The sequence below is a fragment of the Heterocephalus glaber genome, unplaced genomic scaffold (genome assembly GCF_053883595.1).
Source record: "Heterocephalus glaber isolate CG9 unplaced genomic scaffold, H.glaber_assembly_v1.0 deba00000818, whole genome shotgun sequence".
Taxonomy (NCBI): Eukaryota; Metazoa; Chordata; class Mammalia; order Rodentia; family Bathyergidae; genus Heterocephalus; species Heterocephalus glaber.
In genome coordinates, this window is record NW_028258164.1 from 19,353,336 (window position 1) to 19,375,015 (window position 21,680).

Sequence of the window (21,680 nt, forward strand, 5' to 3'; positions counted from 1 at the left end):
CCACTGTCTCACATTAGTTTACATCAAGTCTAAGGTAAGCGTCATTTATCTTTTTAAAAAGCACTATTTCCCACAGTCTGAAACTGTGACACCAATTCATCGCTAAGAAAAAATTAGGAAGAGAGGAGGAAAATGATGAAGCCAACTCCATTTGTTTCTATGCTCTATAAACATGTTGACAATTGCTCCAAATAAAAAAGGAGTAAGCAATATGGTAATTCTTGTTATGAGTGTAACTCTTCCACAACTTTCTGTCATATATGACCCTATACAGAAAGGCTCACTCTCACAACCGGGTACTGGCAAAACAAAACACGTTTCAATTACCGTGAATATCAGTAAATCTTTCAGTACACCCATTCTTCTGTGTCACAAACAACTAAGAAAGGAATAAGTCCTCACAGGACAGCGGTCACTACATCTTTCAGATAGGAGAGAAGGAAACCTGGGCCTCAGAGTCGCCCAGAGGCTCCGAATAGCAGAAACCCCGCCGAACCGCGCCCGCCACTGTCTTTCCAGACACCGTTCTCTGTACTTCCCGACCCGCAGGGCGGGGCAACGAGGACAGCCCTGGGCGCAGACAGTGGCCCCGACACCTCGCCAAGGGCAGGACGGGGGATGGGGACACCGGACTCGGGTGGGGACCCGGGAAGCGGTGGCGAGCAGGGAGATCGCAGGCGCACCCGAGCAGGTGGGCCGGAGAGGCGGCGGCAGTCGGAACCTGCAACGGGCTGTGTGCTCCGGGCTGAGGATCAGGACGCTGAGCCCGCAGACAGATCCCGGGGTTGGGAGGCCGGGTACGGACCCTGATCAGGCCGACACTCCGGCCCGGGGCTCGGTGAGAGGGTCCAGGTGGTGCGTACCCGGCTAAGGGTCGGGGCGTGGGGTCCCGCCGTACTCACCCACGCCGGCAGGTCGCAGGCGCGCACCCCCAGGCGCACGGCGCGCTCTTCGTCTTCCAGCAGCGCCAGGGCACGGCACAGGCGGCTGGCCTTCAGGCCGCGGCTGCGGCGGCACCAGGCGAGCAACCCGAGCGCCAGCAGCACCCAGCTGAAGCTCAACCCCAGGTAGCCGAGCGCGTACACCGGCAGCAGCAGCGCGAAGCTGCGCGCCAACTGCGCTAGCAGCCCCAGCACGTCCAGGCTCAGCATGCCGCCAGGGGGCTCGGGCGCCGCGCGGTCCCCGGTTCCCCCCGCGCCGGCCCGCGGGGCCTCGTCCCCCGAGCCACTCATCGCCTGCCGAGGTGGGCGCGGCGCTTGTGTAGACCCTGAATCAGTCAGCCCCGCGCGCCAGCGACGATCTGAGAAAACAGCCCGCGCGGCCGAGGCCCTCCCGCCGGCCCCGCCCAGCGCAACTCAGAGGGGTCTCGCCCGCCCCGCCTTGAATGGGCGGTGCGCGGCGTGAGCACGCCGGGCCCGGTCAGCAACGCTCTCAAGGGCTCAGTGGGACGGCCAGGAGGTGGGCGGTGCGGCTCGTCCTCACCCCGGGACCGCCCCGCCCCGCCTGGCGCAGCTCTGAGGGGTTCTGCTGGACAGCCTAGGGTTGGTAGCGCGCGACGTCATTACGCCTGACCGGCCCCATCCCACGGTCCCGCGTGCTCCGCCCGGGTTTGGGGCATGACGTCATCATGCCGAGTCGGCCACACCCTAGCGCCTCAGGCCCTGGCGCCCGAGGAGGGGCGGTGCGTGACGTCATCGCGCTGGGCGGGGCGGGGTTCCGCGAGAAGATTCCTTAGGGTCCCGTGCTTGCCTTTCGTGGTCGGCTCGTTGTCTCCTCTGAGTGGACGGGCAGGGTGGGTGCCCGACGGAAGCCGGGCCTGTGCTTTTGGCCTGCCAGGACCCCGCCGGGTTCGTGCAGACCGCGGGGGCTGGTCACTCCACCCTGACTCCCTCCCGGAAACCAGCGGTGGCTGCGGTGGTTTGCGTTTCCTTAAAGCCGCACACTGGAAGAGAGCATCTCGCTTGGGTGTTTCTGACCCTGTTCCCATGGCTTGGTAGTAGGAATGAATAAACTCAGTCACTTTCCTAGGCGTGCCAGATCCTTTGCACTTGCTGTGCACAGGCACGCTGTGAGAGGAATGTTTCTCAATATGGTTGTAGTGCTGTGAGTGCGCCTTAGCACCAAATTATAGCACGTAAATTGTAAATAAAACGGTGTCTCAACCCAGTTTCCTGTGTACCACCTTAATGCTCTTAATGCTACCTTTCATTCAGACAGTTTTAATAACATCTAAATAAGAGATTCCCTTGTTCACACAGGGGAGGAGGAGAAGGCTTCCTCTTTTTTGAAGTCTTTTCTCTAAGATTATATTATTTGGATCCTGTAAAGACTTGTAGGAACAAACGTCGCAAGAAATCCTACACTGTTTGCTCTCAAGCATTTGACCTAGGAATGTGAAATAGATGACTGAAAGTAAAATGTCCCCATAGAATACCAGCTTCCTTTGTAGCCCCCAGTGAGCTTCTGTCCCTGGTCCAGTTACTAGATTTTTGCAAATGTTTGCCCTTTATAACCCCCCAGTCTCCTGTAGGCTCTTCGTGTTCCCTCCGTCCTTCTGTGTTGACAGTTCCCCAAGGAAAGGCATTGTAGTCTTGGAGGAGAGTGTCATTGTCAGCATTTCTGTACTCAGCTGGGAAGTTCAGCCTGTCTCCTTTCAGAGAGAAGTGCTACTTTTTTTTCCCCTTTTCTCATATTTAGTCCTTTCCCAACTCCTTCCCCATCCCCTTCCCCTTTGGAACTTTTTTCCCTATTTCACATTATCTGTTATACATTTTGATCCTCATTTACACTTTCAGTTTCTCACACCAGAGGAACTACTGAGTATTTATACGTGTGTGTCCTATTTATTTCACTTAAGAGTATGACCTCAAGGTGCATCCGTTTAGCTATAAATGTCTAATTTATCATTCTTTATGGTTGAGTAGTACTCCATTTTATTAAAAAAAAAACCAACCACATCTTCTTTATCCAATCACCAGTTGATGGGCACTTGGGCTGTTTTCAAGATTTAGGTGCTACAAACTACGCCGCTATAAACATGGGTGCGCATATATCACTATGATAAGATGTTTTTAATTCTTTTGGGAAGATACCCAGCAGGGGAATAGCTGGATCAAAAGGGACCTCTATTCCTAGTTCTTTGAGGTATCTCCATATTGATTTCCACAGTGGTTGCACGAGTCTGTGGTCCTGCCAACAATGGAGCAGGGTTCCTTTCTCCCCACAACCCCTTAAGCATTTGTTATTCCTTGATTTCTTGATAGCAGATATTCTTTTTGGAGATAGAATCTCAGTGTTGTTTTCATCTGCATCTCTCAAATGACCAGTGATGTTGAACATTTTTTCATATGTTTATTTACTGCTTCTACTTCTTCATCTGAGAAATGTCTCTTTATTTCAGAGGCCCATTTTTGGATTGGGTCTTTAAATTTGGGGGTCTGTTTTGGTAAAGTTCTTTATATACTCTATATAGTAGTCCTTTGTCTGAGGAACAGCTGGTAAAAAATTTTTTCCCACATTATAGGTGTCTCCTAGCTCTGAGGGTGGTTTTTCTTTCAGGGCAGCTTTTTTTTTTTTTTTTTTTTTTTTGGTACCAGGGATCGAACTCGGATCCTTGCGCTTGCGAGGCAGGCGGCGGCACCACTGAGCTAAACCCCCGGCCCAAATTTTTTTATTTTTTTGGTACTGGGGATGGAACTTGGGACCTTGGGCTTGCAAGGCAGGCGCCGGAACCACTGAACTAAGTCCCCGGCCAGAAGCTTTTTAATAAGATGAGATCCCAGTTGTTGATTCTTTGTGCTAGTTCCAATGCTACTGAGATTTTGTTCACAGAGTCTTTTCCTTTGCCAGTGTCTTCAAGAGTTCTTCCTAACCTCTCTTCCAGCAAGTTTAGTGTTTCTGTCTTAATATTTAGATCTTTGGGGCCGGGGATCCGCCGCCTGCCTCATAAGCACAGGTCCCGAGTTCAATCCCCGGTACCAAAAAAAAAAAAAAATTTAGATCTTTTATCCATTTCACTTTAAGTTTAGTGCATGGCGAAAGATAATGAGTCTAGTTTTAATCTTTGGTAGGTTGAAATCCAGTTTTTCAAGCACCATTTATTAAAAAGACTATATTTCCTACAATGAGGGTGTTTGGCTCCTTTGTCAAAGACGAGGTGGCTTAGTATGTCTAGAGTTGTTTCTGCATCTTCTAATCTGTTCCATTGATCCTCGGATCTGTTTCTTTGGCAGTACCATGCTGTTTTTATCACAGTGGCTTTGTAGTATAGTTGCATGTTGGGGATTTTGATACCCCCTGTCATGTCTTTGTTGCCTAGAATTGCTTTTGCTATTCTAGGTCTCTTCTGGCTCTGAATGAATTTTTGGATTGTTTTCTCTAGTTCTGTGAAATATACTGTTGGCATTTCAATTGGGATTGCATTGAATGTATATAGCAGTTTTGGAAGTATGGCCATTTTCACTATATTGGTTCTTCCTACCCAGGAACAAGGGATGTCTTTCCATTTTCTTATATCCTCTTCAATCTCTTTTATCAGAGTGCTGTAGTTTTCAAGGTAGAGGTCTTTTACATTCTTTGTTAGATAGATTCCTAGATATTTCATTTTTTTGGGTGCTATTGTGAAAGGAATTGTTTCCCTAATTTCTCTCTCAGTGAGTCTGTTATTTGTGTACAAGAAGACTATTGTTTTTTGAGTGTTGATCTCGTATCTAGCTACTCTACTGAACCTGGCAATTAAGTCTATAAGATTTTTAGCAGAGTTTTTTTGGTCTTCTATGTAGAGTATCATGTTGTCACCAAATAATGACAGTTTAACTTCTTCCTTTTCCATCTTTATTCCTTTTCTTTCTTGTGTCTAATTGCTGTGGCTAATGTTTCCAGAACTATATTGAACAGGATTGATGATAGTGTACATCCTTGTCTTATTCTTAATTTTAATGTGAAAGATTTCAGTGTTTGACCATTTAGTATGATGTTGCCTGTTGGTTTTTCATAGACAGCTTTTATCAGGTTGAGATAAAGACCATCTATTCCAATTTTCTGTAGGGTTTTTATCATGAATGGGTGTTAGGTTTTGTCAAACACTTTTTCTGTATCTATTGAGATGATCATATGATTTTTGTTCTTGACTCTGTTAATATAGTATATTACATTTATTGATTTACATACGTTGAACCATTTCTGCATGTCTGGAATGAATCAACTTCATCAGGGTGTATGATCTTCTTGATGATCCTCTGTATTCTGTTTGCTAGTATCATATTGAGGATATTTGCATTTATGTTCATTAGGGAGATTGGCCTGTGGTTCTGTTCCAGAAATCTCCAAAAGAAATACATGGAGGCACAGAATTCGGGTAAAATAATAAAATTTCTACTCGCGAGCAGGCGGGACCGCCAGAAACCTCTCTGGTTAGTATCCATGTGCCCCTTTGTTCAGTGTTTCCCTTTTTATGTCCTTTTTAGCCATTATCGCATCCCTAGTGGTCTTTAATGTGTAAATACAATTCCAGTTCCTATTTACAAGTCACAGACACAAGATAGGCACCTCTACATTGTAAATTCACCCTGGCATTGCAACTTTGTTAGGTTAATGAAGTTACTGGTTCAAGAGTCAGATTGCCTTCACCTTAAACAAAGAGCGTTATGGGAAAAGTGTAGGGGGCCCTGCCCCCCCCCGCTGGAAATCTTGAGTGCCTTTTACGGACATATCCGGGCCTGCTACAAATCTACCCGGCAACAAGGAAGTAGCCCCAGTACCCTCCTCTTGCTCCTCCCCTCTAGCCCTACGGTATATATGTTGTAACAGCTTCTGCAATAAACGAGACTTGATCAGAAACCTGTCTTGTCTCCATCTCTCGTGTCCCCTGTCCCCTCTCATCCTCGCTCCCCCTCTAGGGTCTCCGTTGACTTACCCGCGGGCCGGGACAAGTGGCGCCCAACGTGGGGCCAGAGAACGGGGGATCCAGTGAAGGACGCTGCTCAGGGGCCCTAAGATTAAGATTGAGGAACAAAGAGCATACTCGACATAGAAGAGGCTTGCGATTGACGTGGACCTGCCGTCTTTTTGCACCTCGGTAAGTTGAGCAGCGATTATGGGACAGGGCATTAGTCAGCACGAACTGTTTGTGCAAGGTCTCAAGAAGACATTACAGGCACGAGGGGTAAAGGTTACAGTCAAACAATTGCTGAAATTTTTTGATTTTATTAAACATCTCTGTCCCTGGTTCCCTGCTGAGGGAACCATTGACGAAGAGAGATGGAAAAAGGTGGGGGAGGCTCTCCAGGATTATTATGCCACTTGTGGACCCGGGAAGGTCCCGATTGCGGCGTTCTCATATTGGAATTTGATTAATGATATTATTTCCCAAAAAGCAAGGGATCCACTGGTAGCTCAGGCTATACAGGTTGGGGAGGTAGCCCTCCGTAGTGGTGAGGAGCTAACACCCGCTGGTGACACTGACGCAGTTCCCCGGGACGCCAATATGGCGCTGGGACCCAGGCCAGTTAAGGCCACGCCTTCCTCGCCAGACGAGGAAGAGGACTTGATGTCCTTTGACAGTGATGATGATCCCGCCCCCGACGGACATAACGTTCCCTCGGACCAATCCCAGACGGCCGCGATCCCTGCCAAGCCCTATAAGGCAAAGCCTTGCCGGACCCCCGCTTCCTCTTCCTCCATCACTGCCTCTAAGGCAACCCCACCCTCGCGGGAGGTTCCGCCCCTATATCCCTCCCTTCAAGCCTATCGCTGCTTGCCTCCGCCCCCAGATCCACCCCAAAAGGACTCCGGAACTGACGAGTCTGCGGGGGAAGCATTGCGGGGCGGCTCTGGGTGCCCCCCTCCTTATATCCGTCCAGGCCCCAGCACTCCCGCTTTGGCCTATCCTGTTGTTGATCCCCAAAAGGAACTCCGGGACAAAATAGACTTTCTAAAAGAACAGATAAGGTTAGAAAAGGAACATCAAGAACTTATTACCCAGCTTGAGGGCTTAAGAACAGGCAAGGCTCATGGAAATGTCCCTAGAGAGGACACCCATAAGCCACGACCCCCCATTAGAGGGGCGGCCCCCAGGGTGCCGTCCGGGTCAAGGGTACCCCTAGAACTTGAGCCCGTGGAAGCCTTCCCTGTCACTGAGACTGTTGACGCACAGGGTCAGGCATGGAGACACCATGGCGGCTTTGATTTTAAGGTTATTAAAGAGCTTAAAACGGCTGCGGCTCAGTACGGGGCCACTGCACCTTACACCATGGCTATTCTAGAATCGGTGGCAGAAAATTGGCTCACCCCAATTGATTGGCAGACTCTGGCCCGTGCCACCCTTGCAGGAGGTGACTACTTATTATGGAAATCTGAGTATGTTGAGAATTGTCGAGAGACCGCTAGACGCAATGCTCAGGCGGGGAATGGTTGGGTGCTTGACATGCTTCTTGGGGAGGGGGCCTACGCCGCTAATGACCAGCAAATGCAATTTGACGTGGGGTTGTATGCCCAGATTCAGACCGCAGCCACTAGGGCCTGGAGGAAACTTCCTTCCAAAGGAGACGTGAGTGCCTCCCTCACTAATATCCGGCAGGGGCCGGACGAGCCGTTTGCGGACTTTGTCCACCGCCTTCTCACGGCGGCAGGCCGGATTTTTGGGAGCGCAGAGACAGGGACAGATTTTGTTAAACAGCTTGCTTTTGAGAACGCCAATGCCGCCTGTCAGGCCGCTATCCGCCCCTATAAAAAGAAAACTGACCTTTCCGGCTACATTCGCCTTTGTTCTGAGATTGGGGCCGCCTACCAACAGGGCCTTGCCATGGCGGCCGCCATGCAAGGCTTCACAGTCAAACAATTCTTACAACGCCACGTCGGCAATAAATGCTTCCGGTGTGGGGCCATCGGCCATTTTGCTAGAGAATGCCCGACCGCTAAAATGCAGGGCCCCGACGCTCCGCCCCCAGGGCCCTGCCCCCGATGCAATCGGGGGAGGCATTGGGCGAGTGAGTGCCGATCCAAGACTGATGCCCAGGGTCGACCCCTCCCCCCTCTCCAGGGTTTGAATTCGGGAAACGGGAAAGGGGGCCAGCCCCGGGCCCCCAATTCCAAACAAATTTACGGGGCGCTCAATTTTGCTCCAATAAACAGCAATCCATTTCAGACCTCGTCAGAGCCACAAAAGGAAGTGCCGGATTGGACCTCAGTGCCACCACCCACACAGTATTGACCCCAGAAATGGGAGTTCAGGCCCTTGCTACGGGAGTCTTTGGACCCTTACCTAAGGAGACCTTTGGCCTCGTAATAGGCCGAAGCAGCAGTACCATGAATGGACTGCTGGTTTACCCAGGAGTGATTGATAGTGACTACTCTGGGGAAATTAAAGTTATGGTTTCTTCCCCCAAAGTTATTAATACCATTCAATCAGACCAAAGGTTTGCCCAATTGTTACTCCTTCCCCTTCTCTCCACCTCTAATAAGGCTCTTAAAAACGCCCGAGGCAGCCAGGGTTTCGGCTCATCTGATGTCTACTGGTCGGAGGTACTTTCAGCACAAAAGCCTCTCATGACCTTGTGGTTAGATGGGAGACAATTTTCTGGGCTGGTTGACACTGGTGCCGATGTAACTATCATAAAGGGAGAGGATTGGCCTCAGGCGTGGCCATTGAAGGACACCCTCACCCATCTCAAGGGTATAGGGCAAAGTCAAAATCCTAAACAAAGTGCCAAAGATCTGACCTGGAGGGACCAAGATGGTAATCAGGGCACCATTCAACCTTATATCATCTCAGGGTTACCCATTAACTTATGGGGGAGAGACCTATTATCACAAATGGGGATAATTATTTCCAGCCCCAATGAAATTGTCACTATGCAGATGTTTAAAAATGGGTACATTCCAGGAACAGGGCTGGGAAAACACCCTACTAGCCTTACTCACCCCATTGAGCCTGTCCCTCGGCCCCCTCGAGCAGGGTTGGGCCATTTTCCATAGGGGTCGCTGACACTCCTGCGGTCCATGCTGAAAAGATCACCTGGCTCTCAGATGATCCAGTGTGGGTCGATCAGTGGCCCCTCTCCAAGGAGAAGTTGTTAGCAGCTCAACAGCTGGTGCAGGAGCAGCTTTATGCTGGCCATATCATTCCTAGTCACTCCCCTTGGAATACTCCCATTTTTGTCATTAAAAAACGGTCGGGAAAATGGAGGCTCTTGCAAGATCTCAGAGCAGTTAATAAAACTATGGTACTCATGGGAGCTTTACAACCTGGTCTTCCCTCACCGGTAGCCATCCCCCTTGGATATTATAAGGTTATTATTGATTTAAAGGATTGTTTTTTCACCATTCCCTTACATCCTGCAGATCAAAAACGCTTCGCTTTTAGCCTCCCGGCGACCAATTTCTGCGCCCCAATGCAGCGCTTTCAATGGCTAGTGCTACCCCAAGGCATGGCCAATAGTCCCACCCTATGCCAGTCATTTGTAGCCACAGCACTTCAATCCACCCGAGACAATTGGCCTCAAATGTATATTATCCATTACATGGATGATATTCTCGTGGCGGGACAATTGGGAAGTGAGGTTTTGGCTTGTTATGCTGACCTTCGGCGGGCCCTTGAATCTTGTGGCCTCCAGATTGCCCCTGATAAGGTTCAACTAAAAGACCCTTACAGTTACCTCGGATTTCAGATGAAGGGACGTCACATTTCCTCCCAGAAGCTCACCTTGCGGCTGGACGGTCTTAAAACTCTGAATGACTTCCAAAAACTGCTCGGAGATATTAATTGGCTTATGCCCTATTTAAAGCTCACTAAACATGACCTGAAGCCTCTCTATGATACCCTGCAAGGTGATAGCCACCCCACTTCGCCTCGGGAGCTCACTGCTGAGGGGCGCAAAGCCATCAGCACAGTAGAACAAGCCATTCAAAATCAGACAATTACCTTTGTAGATTATAACTCTCCTTTACAATATATCGTTTGCAGAACCTCTCTCTCTCCCACCGCTGTTTTTTGGCAAACCGCTCCCCTTTTATGGGTTCATCTCCCAGTTTCCCCTAAGCGGGCCTTTTACCCTTATTATGTTGCAGTTGCAGACCTGATTGTTCTAGGTAGAGACCATGGAAAGATGTACTTTGGAAAGGAACCTGATGTCATTATCCAACCCTACCTTAAAGATCAAATCGATTGGCTTATGCAGACTACCGATTCCTGGCCAATTGCTCTCGCTTCTTATTCAGGATCATTGGACAATCACTATCCTCCCAACAAACTCATTGACTTTGCTAACAGACATGACTTCATTTTCCCAAAGGTCACTTCTTGTTCTCCTCTGCCAGAAGCCCTATCCGTTTTTACAGATGGTTCTTCCACTGGGATGGCTGCCTATGTGTGGGACGATAACATTGCCCAGTTCCAAACCGCCCACTCTTCGGCCCAATTAACCGAGCTGCAGGCAGTTATAGCGGTCTTTTCTACATTCCCTGCCCGAGCTTTTAATCTTTTTACTGACAGTGCTTATATTGCTCAATCTGTCCCCTTATTGGAAACATGTGGATTGATCAAACTTGCTTCTCAGACTGGTGGTCTCTTCCTCCAATTACAAGATTTAATCAGAAAGAGATCCGAATCCTTTTTCATTGGACACCTTCGTGCCCACTCTAACTTACCTGGCCCACTCACACAGGGCAACCGCTTAGCAGACCTAGCTACAAGACCTCAAGTTTTGGCCTGTTCAATAAATACTGATGCCCCCATTCCAATTGACCAGGCACAAAAGGCACACCAACTGCATCATCTTAATGCTCACACGCTTCGCCTTATGTATAAGCTTACTAGAGAACAAGCTAGACAAATTGTTAAGGCCTGCCCTACGTGCACTCTACACCTTCCTACACCTCATCTGGGAGTTAATCCTCGTGGCTTGATTCCGAATGCCCTCTGGCAAATGGACATCACGCATTACCCTGAATTTGGAAATCTTAAATATATACATGTTAACATTGATACCTATAGTGGATTCATATTTGCCACCCTGCAGTCCGGGGAAGCTACTAAACATGTCATCGCTCATCTCCTCATTGCCTTCTCAGTACTTGGATGCCCACAACAAATTAAAACAGACAATGGTCCCGGCTATACCAGCTCTGGCTTCTCCAACTTTTGCAAACAATTTGAAATAACACATATAACGGGAATCCCATATAATCCTCAAGGACAAGGCATTATAGAAAGGGCTAATCTCACACTCAAAATTACTTTAGACAAAATAAAAAAGGGGGAATGGTACCCTACCAAGGGGTCTCCTAGAAATCTGATATCACATGCACTATTTATTCTTAACTTCTTAAATTTGGATGCCAAAGGTTCATCTGCAGCCAATCGTTTCTGGCAACCAGAGACGCAACGACAATTTGCCTCGGTGATGTGGAAAGACCCCCTGGACCACTCATGGCACGGGCCCGATCCTGTACTTATCTGGGGCCGAGGGTCAGTGTGTATTTATTCCAAGGAAATGAAGTCAGCCAGATGGCTCCCAGAACGCCTAGTAAAACAAGTTGATGGGCGTGCTGATGATGCCGATGACCTGACGTTGTCCAATCCTGATCAGTTAACAATGGCGCCCACAATTTCAATTTAAAATGAGCAAGGATATAATTCAGCTTATCTAGTAATGTTTGGGTGCACCCTGATGTTCTACACCGTCTTACATGTTTGTCTAGTGTTTGTTGTTTGTGGTCATGTAATTGAGCTCAAAATGTTCTTTTCTCTTTAAGGGATATTCACCCATTGTTACATTGATGATGTTATTTTGTTAAAAGATATGCTTTTCTCTTGGATCAAGGTATCACTGGAATTTATTAGATTAAAGTGATTTTTAGATGGGAACTCCCTTTGATGAATATAGAAGTGGCCACCCAGAAAATATTGTTCTGGTCTTAATTCCTCAAAGGGACTCCTTAGTGAAATTTATATCATGTGATCTTAGGGAACATCGTCATCATTTAAAGTTTGGACCTCCGGCGCACAATGAAGAGGGAATTCGTGAAGGACATCTGGCTGAATGAACGATCCGAAAACAAGAATAGGATGAGCTGGAAATGTCTAGTTCCCCTAATGTTGCTGACCAGGGTAGGGGTGATGTCGCCTTCAGAAGGGTTAGACCACATGAAAAATATATGGATTCAGTTGGCAGGCTCGCTCAACTTGTCTGAGTTTTGTCTAAGTGCTGATGTAAACTTTCATTATATGTTGGGAAGTTGCCTCGTTCCTGTATGTACCCCATTGGAATCATTGCGGCCTTATACTCTGTTTAAAGATATCCCAGGAAAAAATCTCACATATGCAGATAGTTACAATTGGGGATCTGCTACTTGTCACAGGCCCAAGAATGCTGTCAAATTATATTCACCTAAGGTAATTATGTCTAATAAGACCGAATGTGCTGTATACAGAAATTGTACAACTAAATGTCTGCAAGTTAAACGTTTGGAAAACATGTCCTGCCGTGTTGAACAAGAAATTATGTATAGTAATTGCCATGTCTCTTTGCCAATGGGTTGGTTTTACACTTGTGAAAGGGAAACTTTTAATTACATTCCGGCCAACTTGAGTGACACTCGTTGTTGCTTGAGTCGGTTGGCTGTGATATTACCAGACAGAACTGATTTGATTGTACCTAATCGAATTAGACGGTGGTCGCCGTATACCGCCCCGGGATGTAATGATGATGTGGGTCTATTGACTGATGCAGAAGTGTTAGTCATGATAGGGTCTTTTGTTGCGCTGCCGTCCATCGGGGTGCATGCGGAAGCAGCAGTACGAAGATTGGCCTGTAAAGTGGTAAAAGGATTGAATGCCACCTCCACCGCCCTGGCGTTGATTAATCAAGAATTACAGGAACAAAGACAAGCTATTTTGGATAATCGAGCAGCAATAGATTATTTGTTGCTTTTTCATCACCAGGGCTGTGAAAAAATAAAAAATATGTGTTGTTTTAATTTGACTGACAATGGAGAAAAAATCGATGATACAATAAAACAATTGAAAGACCTGGCTAATAAGGTGCACAATGAGGATGGCGGAGACCTATTTAAATGGTTGACCTCATGGCTACCCAACCTACAATGGGTAAAACAATTGTTTCTTGCCGTTGCAATTGTATGTGTTTGTCTGTTATTGTCATGCTGCTGCATACAATGGATACCAATGCTTATACGTAGAAATCGCTTTGATTTTTAGATAAAAGGTTCAGGCTGATATGATTTAAAAGCCTTGTATTCCCCTTTGTATTTTAACCTATGTTAATCTTAGTAACTAAAATGTCCTCGGATAGTTCTGATTTTGTAAGGTTGTGATTTCCCCTGGAGCTATAGTGGAGACAAAGATGTACGTCAAAATCAGCGGTAAATTACTGTCAGGATGTTGGCTGGACATACGCCACATGGGCCGATTCCATCTCTGCCACGGCGTAAAAATTCTCGCCCTACCTGGTGAGCGGGCTGGCAAGCCAATGACGGGCAACTGAGCAAGCGTGCCATGCAATGAGAGAGCCCTCGTGTGCCGCCTAAGACAGGTGCCAGAGCCTTGACTCTCTGGTTAACCGATGACGGGTAAGGTGCATGGTGCAGACACGTATGTTGCTCTGACCCAAGACAGGCTCAGCCCCCGCAGGCTTGATTCTCCTGACGCTTTTCTAAAAAATAATTTTAAAAGGGAGGACCTGTAGGGGGCCCTGCCCCCCCCCGCTGGAAATCTTGAGTGCCTTTTACGGACATATCCGGGCCTGCTACAAATCTACCCGGCAACAAGGAAGTAGCCCCAGTACCCTCCTCTTGCTCCTCCCCTCTAGCCCTACGGTATATATGTTGTAACAGCTTCTGCAATAAACGAGACTTGATCAGAAACCTGTCTTGTCTCCATCTCTCGTGTCCCCTGTCCCCTCTCATCCTCGCTCCCCCTCTAGGGTCTCCGTTGACTTACCCGCGGGCCGGGACAGAAAAGCAAATCTTAAAAGAACACATTACTTATTTTGCTTCTACAACTACCTTAATATTCAGTCTATTAAGTCATCTAAAACTTTTCCCTATCAGTTCTCTTTTTTGGTTGGGTCTTTCTTTACTTTTGTGATCAAGGTGATGCTTGCTTCCAGGAATGAATTTGGGAGTATCACTTCCCTTTCAATTTCATTGAAGAGTTTTGAGAAGTAGTGGCATTAGCTCTTCCCTAAATGTCTTGTAGAATTCAGCAATGAAGCCATCAGGACCTGGGCTTTTCTTTTTTGGTAAATTTTTAATTACATTTTCAACATCACTGATTGATATTGGGGTGTTTAGAATTTTTGTATCTTCTTCATTCAACTTTGGCAATTCATATTTATCTAGGAATCTGACCATTTCTTCTGTGTTTTCCATTTTATTGGACTATAGTTTCTCAAAGTAGGTATTGATGATCCTCTGGATTTCTGCTGGATCTGTTGTGATTTCACTCTTTTCATTCCTAATTGCATGGATTTGCAATTTCCTTTTTTGATAAGGTTAGCTAAGGGTTTGTCATTTTTATTTATTCTTTTGAAGAATCAACTCTTCAATTTGTTTATTTTTTGTATTGTTCTCTTAGTCTCCATTGCATTGATTTCTGCTCTGATCTTTATAATTTCCTCCCTTGAACAAGCTTTGGGTTTGTCTCACTCTTCTTTTTCTAGGAGCTTGAGGTTCAGCATTAGGTTGTTTATTTGAGCTTGCTCTGTTTCCTAGCATGGGCATTCACTGCTATGAATTTCCCTCCTAGAACTGCTTTCATTGTGTCCTATACATTCTAGTATGTTGTATTGGTATTATAATTTAATTGTAGAAACTGTCTAATTTCTTCTTTAATTTCCTCTGTGACCCATTGGTTGTTCAGGAGGGTGTTATTTAACTTCTATGTTTTTTGTGATGTTCTTGTGGTTTCCTTTGCTATTGATATCCAATTTAATTGTGCTATGGTCTGATAATATGCAGGGGATAATGTTAGTTCCTTTGCATTGACTTAAACATGTTCTGTGAGCTAGGATGTGGTCCGTTTTGGAGAATGACCCGTGTGCAGCTGAGATAAATGTGTATTCTGATTTTGTGGGGTGGAATACTCTGTAGCCATCTGTTAAGTCCATTTGTTCAAAAGTTTGGTTCAGTTCAAGTATTTTGTTGTTGATTTTTTTGTCTAGATAATCTATTTGTGACAGTGGGGTATTCAGGTCCCCCACTACTTTTATGCTTATTTTGTTTTTCATGTCCATTAATATTTGTTTTATATAGCTGGGTTCACTAGTATTTGATGCATATATATTTTTGATTGTTATCTCTTCCTCTTGGATTTTTTCCTTTAAAATGATGTGGTGACCTTCTTTGTCCCTCTTGATTAGTTTTGGTTTGAGAGCTACTGTGTCTGCAAAGAAGATAGCTACCCCGGTTTTTTCTGGGTTCCTGTCACATGGAGAATTGTTTTCCATTCTTTCACTTTCAGTCTGTGAATTTCTTTTTTAATTAAGTGTGTTTCTTGTATATAGTGTATTGTTGCATCTTGCTTCTTAATCCATTCTGCCTATTTCTTTTGCTTGGTGAATTGAGGTTATAACTGATATGTATTGACTCTTTCTTGTCATGATATTTTCCTGTTGTTTCCTCTTTTTTTATTTTTTCCCCTTTTCATTTAATTTCTTGCCTTGCCTTATGGCTTCGCTCTGTTGGGCCTCATGGAGTTGTGACCCTCATTGTTTTTTTTCTAAGATATTGTTTAGAATTGTTTTGAGTGCTGGCTTGGTATTCATGAAGTTTCTCAGGTGTTCTTTGTCATGGAAGTATCTTATTTCCCCATCGATTTTGAAAGATAGTTTTGTAGGATACATCAATCTAGGTTGGAAGTTATTTTCTTTTAGGGCTTGAAATACTTCACTCCAGGCTCTCCTTGATTTGAGGGTTAGTGTTGAAAAGTCTGCTGTGACTGGGCTTTCCTTTGTATGTGATTTATTTTCTCTAACTGCTTGTAATTTTTTGTTTTTGGGTTTCTGGAATCTTGACTATTATATGTCGATGTGCAGATTTTTTTTTACCATGGCTAGCTTGAGTCCTATATGCGTCACTTATCTGTATGTAAAATTCTTTTCCTCTGCTTGGGAAGTTTTCTGCCATTACTTCTGTGAACAATTTTTTTTTTAATGTTATTTGTACTTTCTCTTGCTTTTTCGTGGACTCCTATCAGTCTTACATTATTCTTCTATCATCTAGCAGCTGCTGGATTGATTTTTCATGGTCCCTATTTTTAAGAAATCTGTCTTTTAATGGTCACTAACTGCAATCTTGTCTTCTATGCCTGATATTTTATCTTCACATTGGCTCATTCTGCTGTGAATACTTTCAATTGAGTTTTTAATCTCCTGGATCTCTGTTTGAAATCTGTTTCATGGATTCCATTTCTTTCCTATGCTGGGCACTCATGGCTTACATCATGGTCCTGAGCTCATCTATGTTTTTAATCTGTCTCTGTTCTAGAGTCTCTAATCATGTCTTTCATTCACCATCTCTGCAGTCATATGGGAAATTATTTTGTTTTGAAATTTTCTAGAGCTTCAGAGAAGTGCTACTTTCTGTGTGAGGTCAATCCTTCCTACTTTGAGGTTCTTTCTCTCAAAACCTCATATTTGTCAAGGACCAGAGGAGAATTAGGGCCGAAATGGTCTCTATGAGCACAAAGGAGAAAGGCTGCACTCAGGTCTGATTGCATCTTTCAGGCTCTAGGGAAAAGTTAAGAGAGCTGAGGTTAAGTTGTTTACCGGCGTATGTAATGCACATTGGAAACCAGATGAATCTTGTGTTACTCTGATTATGCATGTTTGGGTGAAAAAAGGCAAAGTGAGCCAACACTCTCTGGCTGCCAGCACGTTAAGCTGACTCTGTGTCTCTGTGTCGTTCATCTTCATTTGCTCCTGGGTCAGGGAGAAGCAAGTATTGGGGTCTAAGTTCTGGAGCAAGGATGTTTGGGGGAGTCAGCAACAGGTATTATACTGTAGAGGGTGGGAGCACACACTCTGCATCTTTGCCTTTCATGCTAACAACCTCCTTTTTTCTTCCCCAGCAAGAACTCAGAAAATATTTCAAAGTGTAAGCCTCAGAGGAAGGCTTAGAGCCTCAAAGTTCCTTCCTCCTGTCCCCTTTGTACCTCAGGCTGTAGCAACTAGAATTTCTGTTCCCCAAGGCAGGCCATAAGAACTAGAACATCTTTTCCACAAAATAAAACATGAAACTTAGAAACATTCGTCTTCTTCATCTTTTTCCCAGTTACCCTTAAAAAAAAAATTCTCTGACCTACTTTGATAAAGATCATCACAAGACCTCCGAATTCCAGAAAGGGTCTGGGGGAATGAGCTGCTGCACAAAGAGGCCAAGAAGAATCTGAACACACAGGCCTTGCTGGTTTCTTCCCTTATTCTCTAACCATTAGGACATCCTTTCTGTCCAGTCACATTGCTACATGGCTGTCCATGCCTCCTTAAACCTATGTATAAAAATAGTTCACAGTGGGTCTTTGGGTCTATTAGTTGGAAGGTCCTTTTGTCCTGTGAAGCTATGATCAAACAAATGTGCTACCTCCTGGTATTGTCTACTAGTTGTTGTCCATGACCCTTGATGATGAGCAGGAAGCAGACTAGTCCCTTAGCAAAGGAGCTATTCAAAGAATAATTTTTTTAGGTTCTTCTCTAGACCAAACTTTATTTATTCAGCAAATAATGGGACATAGTGAGAAAGCAGTGCAGAGCTCTGTAGATGTGATGCATTTGGTGAGCTTTGAGCTGTTCTGTTTGGTGATGAAAGAGTGCCAAAGAGGTTGGAAGTGATGGGCGATTTAGCTAGCTTTGCTTGCAGTGGACAATGGGCTGGTTTGGACTGGAATAAAGAAAAATTGACATGTTCATAGTTAGGAGGTAGTCTGACAGGAGTTTGTGATTGCAGGTAAAGGAGACGGGTCATCATTCCTGTAGTGTGTGACCTCTTCTTTTTTTTTTTTTTTTTTTTGGTACTGGGGATTGAACTCAGGACCTTGTGTTTTCAAGGTAGGCAGCGGCACCACTGCGCTAAATCCCCGGCCCCATGACCTCTTCTAATACTGTGGCCGGTGGCTTTATTTCTTATCCATTGTCACAGTGAACAGAATATGAAGCCTTCCAGTATCAGCTGTTTGGGACAGTAGTGGTTAAGAGATGGACTTTGGCATCAGACCGCCACCTGCCTCACCAAGTCATGCAAGTGAATCATCCTTTCTGGCTGAGGTCTCACGTAAAAGACAGTAACACAAGACACTATGGGAATGAGGTGCATTAGCAAATGGCTAGCACTTTAGTTTGGTAACTACGTGCTTGGGACAGCCACTAAATAAATCACAGTTGTTATCAAAGTTACCTTTCCTGCCTTCCTTTTATGTGCTGATGAATGAAAGTGAAGATAGGAACAGAGCACAAACAAATACGAAAGGCTTACTGGCTTTGATAATACTAAGACAAGGAGCAGAGTTTGTTACCTTGTGGCTGTCTGCCTGCATTGTCAGGTGGCTCAGAACAGCATGCAGTTTAAAGCAGCGCGGCCAAAATAAATTTCCCGTCTGCAGGAAGACGTAGGGCCAGAAGCTCAGAGCACCCCTGGCACAGGCACCTAGGCCTCACTGTGAGGACGCGGCAGGAGACTTGAAGACCACCTCGGCCCAGGTCTTGCTGAAGACTGGCATTGTGTTTTTAAGCTGTAAGTAGAATAAGGCCGAGCCAAAGGATATTTGTCTGCTTTCTTTTATGCTTTCTATAAAGTCTCTTTCAACAACTATTTTCCAAATACTTTGATTCCCATCTATCTTTCTTGGGCATTTTCATTAAAACAGTACGTGGGGACAGAATTCCTAAGAGGCAAAGCCCTATTTAAATGTAAAGCTCTTCTCTCCATCTTCTCTCCCGGTCACGGTCACAGCACCCGGGAGATACTGAGGCTGGGATACCAGCCCCACAAAAGGCCGACAGGCGGGGGGGGGGGGGGGGGGGGGGGAGAAAGACCAGCGACCGACCACTCGGCCCTCTGCTGCTCCTGCCTGGCGCTGCAAGGAGTCTCGGTTCCGCAGGCGCACTGGGACCCGGAAGTGAGCAGGAGACCCTCTTTAGCTCCGGCCTCGCTGAGACTAAGAATAGGGAATGCGCAAGCGCACTGGGAGTGACTGGTCTGTCCTCTCCAGCTCCTGCGGGTTGCTACGAGGAGTCGGGGAGGCGCAGGTGCACTGGCAGCTGCTGCGGGAGACTGTCAGACTGTGACTGCTCGGTCCTCTGCTGCTCCGGCCTGCCAAGTTGCTAGGAATCCGGGTGAGGCGCAGACGCCGGAGGGCAGCAGAGCAGGCCGGGCAGCGGTCGCTCCGCACTCCGCTGCCCTAGCCTGTCGGTTGCTAGGAGTTGTGGACGCCCCAGGCAGGCAGAGGCCCTGCAGCAGGCCCTGGCTGGCCAGGGGAGTGGGGGAGCTGGCGGGCTCGTCTCTTCCCAGGTGATCCGTGCCTGGCCGGAGCTGAGGGCATCGTGGCCGCTCGAGGACGGGAGAAACGATGGAACCTGGGAAGGTCGGTGCGTGGCGAAGTCTTGGGAAGGAGAATACTGTGCGTCCTTCGCCGCGTGATGCGGCCTGCACCCGGTTCTGGACCGCTGGGCTTCTCACGCTCCTGCGAGGGATTCGAGGGAAGCCGGCCTAGGACGTGGGCAAGGGCTTGTGGGTGCGAGGAGCAGTCTCAGTCCCTTTCTTGGAGCAGCGTTTTCTCCTTGGCTGGGGTTGGAGATCCCGGGCTGCTGGAGTTGCGCGAGGTGTCCTAGAGCGGGGCTCTAGTTGCTGGATGTCTGGGGGCGGGGTGTGAGTGGCGGGCTGATGTAAGGGGGCGCGTGGGGGGGGTCTGGGGGGGACCCTAGAGATGTGCTTGGGGGAAGTGCGTGGAGCACGGTCTAGGGGCCTGTCTGAGGGGCGGGCCCAGGGCGTGTGTGCTGCTGATGTGAGGGGTGGGGTTGGGGCGTGTCCGAGGTGGATGTGAGGGGTATGGCATAGGAGCATCTTTGAGCGGGGATCAATGCTTGGAAAGTTCTTGGCCAAAGGGACGTGTGAGCAGCCTTGTCTTGGAGCGGGTCTGCGGGCGTGTCCCAGGGCTGGGGTCCAGGGGTGGGCTGAGGGGCGTGTCCCAGAGGCCAGGTGTGTCCGGCGGGCGCAAGCACGGGGTGTGCAGTAGGGTCTCCACTTTGCCCCACCTCTCATCTGTTCCCTTTCAGAGGCAGGAAGGGAAGCTGAGGCAGGGCTGAGCACCTCGGGAAAGCACAGGACACCTCCGTTTCAGGCTCTCTCCTGATGTAACTCTAAAAGTCCAAACAGTATTTGGTACAGCGTTTGAAAGCTTCCTTTTCCACTGCATAAGGTGAAGGAGTCTTGATTACTCTTGTTTTTGTTTTTGCGGTATTGAAGATAGAACCCAGGGGCTCTCAACCCCTGAGCTGAGCTACACCACCAGCTCGCGTTCCCCCCTGCCCCTTTGCACTTTGAGGCAGGGCCTCACTAAGTTGCCCAGGGAGTACTCGAACTTGCCATCCTCCTACTTCAGTCTGTCTCTGTGCTGGGAATACAGGCGTGTTCCACCACTCCCGGCCTCGTGACTCAAATTTAGTTCTTCGGTGGTTGCCTCTGTTACTCTAGTGTATGCTGACTCCTTTCTTCGCCAACCGAGTTCAGCCGAGATGCATCCTGGAGCTGCAGTGGAGCCCGGCTATGTCCTGTGCAGGATCGCCGTGAATGCTCAGTGTCTGCCTGGTCCAGTTTGGTAGTGCCAGGCCTGAGCATGCTCCTCAGCCCCAGGAATGTGGCTGGTGTGACTTCAGAACCATTTGTAAATTTAGTTCCACTTTAGATGTAAATGGTGAGATGCCACAGCTTCTGGAGGTTAAGATAGCAGTCTGGATGCCTGAGTTTGAATTCCAGTTTCCTTTGTGAGTGTGGGAAAGTTACTTAACATGACTTCTTTCCTGGTTGGTAAAATGAGCTGGGTAATAGGAGCAAGCCAGAGTGTTGATGGCACTGAGATGAAATTTGAAAGTGCTTAGGATGGTGCCCACTGTTTTTAACTGAGTGTTAATTAGTGTTATTTTTTTACCCACTAAAAGATGAAGAACTTAGTTTGAATACATTTCTTCCTCCTTTGCCTATTTTCTTTTTTTCTTTCTTTCTGTGTGCAACTGGGAATTGGACCTAGGAGTATTATCCTGCTGAGCTACACTCCCAGCCTTTTAATATTTATTTTAAAAATTTGAGACAGGGGCTTATTAAGTTGCCCAGGCAGGTTTCAGACTTGTGATCTCCCTGCCTCAGCCTCATGAATAGCTGGAGACTATTCCTGACCCTCTTTTCTAAATTTTTTTTTCTCCTCTTGTTCACTTAATTTGTGCTACATCACCCTTAGTATCTTACAACATTTCTCTAAGATTAGGAAGTTGCTGGCATTTGGGGCCGGGGATTTAGCTCAGTGGTTCCGCTGCCTGCATCGCAAGCGCAAGCCCCTGAGTTCGATCCCTGGTACCAAAAAAAAAAAGAGAGAGAGAGAGAGAGGAAGTTGCTGCCATAAATTACCTCCATTTCTCCTTAAATTGACTTCTATCAACTTTATATTATTCCCATGA

At 46.9% G+C, this 21,680-nt stretch overlaps 2 protein-coding genes and 1 long non-coding RNA gene across 11 annotated transcripts in view; 2 read left to right on the forward strand and 1 right to left on the reverse strand.

Annotated features, from left to right (window-relative positions):
* Positions 1 to 1,527, reverse strand: part of Esyt2 (extended synaptotagmin 2) — a 103,318-nt gene extending 101,791 nt beyond the window's left edge. Inside the window, exon 1 of one of the 5 annotated variants that reach the window (XM_013078036.3) lies at positions 903 to 1,523. In XM_013078036.3, coding sequence (XP_012933490.2) covers positions 903 to 1,232 — 330 coding nt within the window. In that variant the 5' untranslated portion in view covers positions 1,233 to 1,523. Of the gene's footprint in view, positions 1 to 902 lie in introns of all 5 variants that reach the window. The other 4 variants (XM_004860316.4, XM_021240950.2, XM_004860317.4 and 1 more) reach the window with 4 other exon arrangements.
* A 3,633-nt stretch (positions 1,528 to 5,160) lies between these two features.
* LOC147828985 (uncharacterized) lies at positions 5,161 to 13,312 on the forward strand. Its single transcript, XR_015449963.1, has 2 exons — positions 5,161 to 6,076; positions 11,964 to 13,312. It is a non-coding gene; the product is annotated as an uncharacterized LOC147828985 (long non-coding RNA).
* Positions 13,313 to 19,133: 5,821 nt separating this feature from the next.
* Positions 19,134 to 21,680, forward strand: part of Dync2i1 (dynein 2 intermediate chain 1) — an 80,965-nt gene continuing 78,418 nt past the window's right edge. For 3 of the 5 annotated variants that reach the window (XM_004860312.3, XM_087207844.1, XM_021240823.2), the window contains exon 1: positions 19,134 to 19,594. In XM_004860312.3, the coding sequence (XP_004860369.2) occupies positions 19,580 to 19,594 (15 nt within the window). In that variant the 5' untranslated portion in view covers positions 19,134 to 19,579. The remainder of the gene's footprint in view (positions 19,595 to 21,680) is intronic. The other 2 variants (XM_013078053.3, XM_087207845.1) reach the window with 1 other exon arrangement.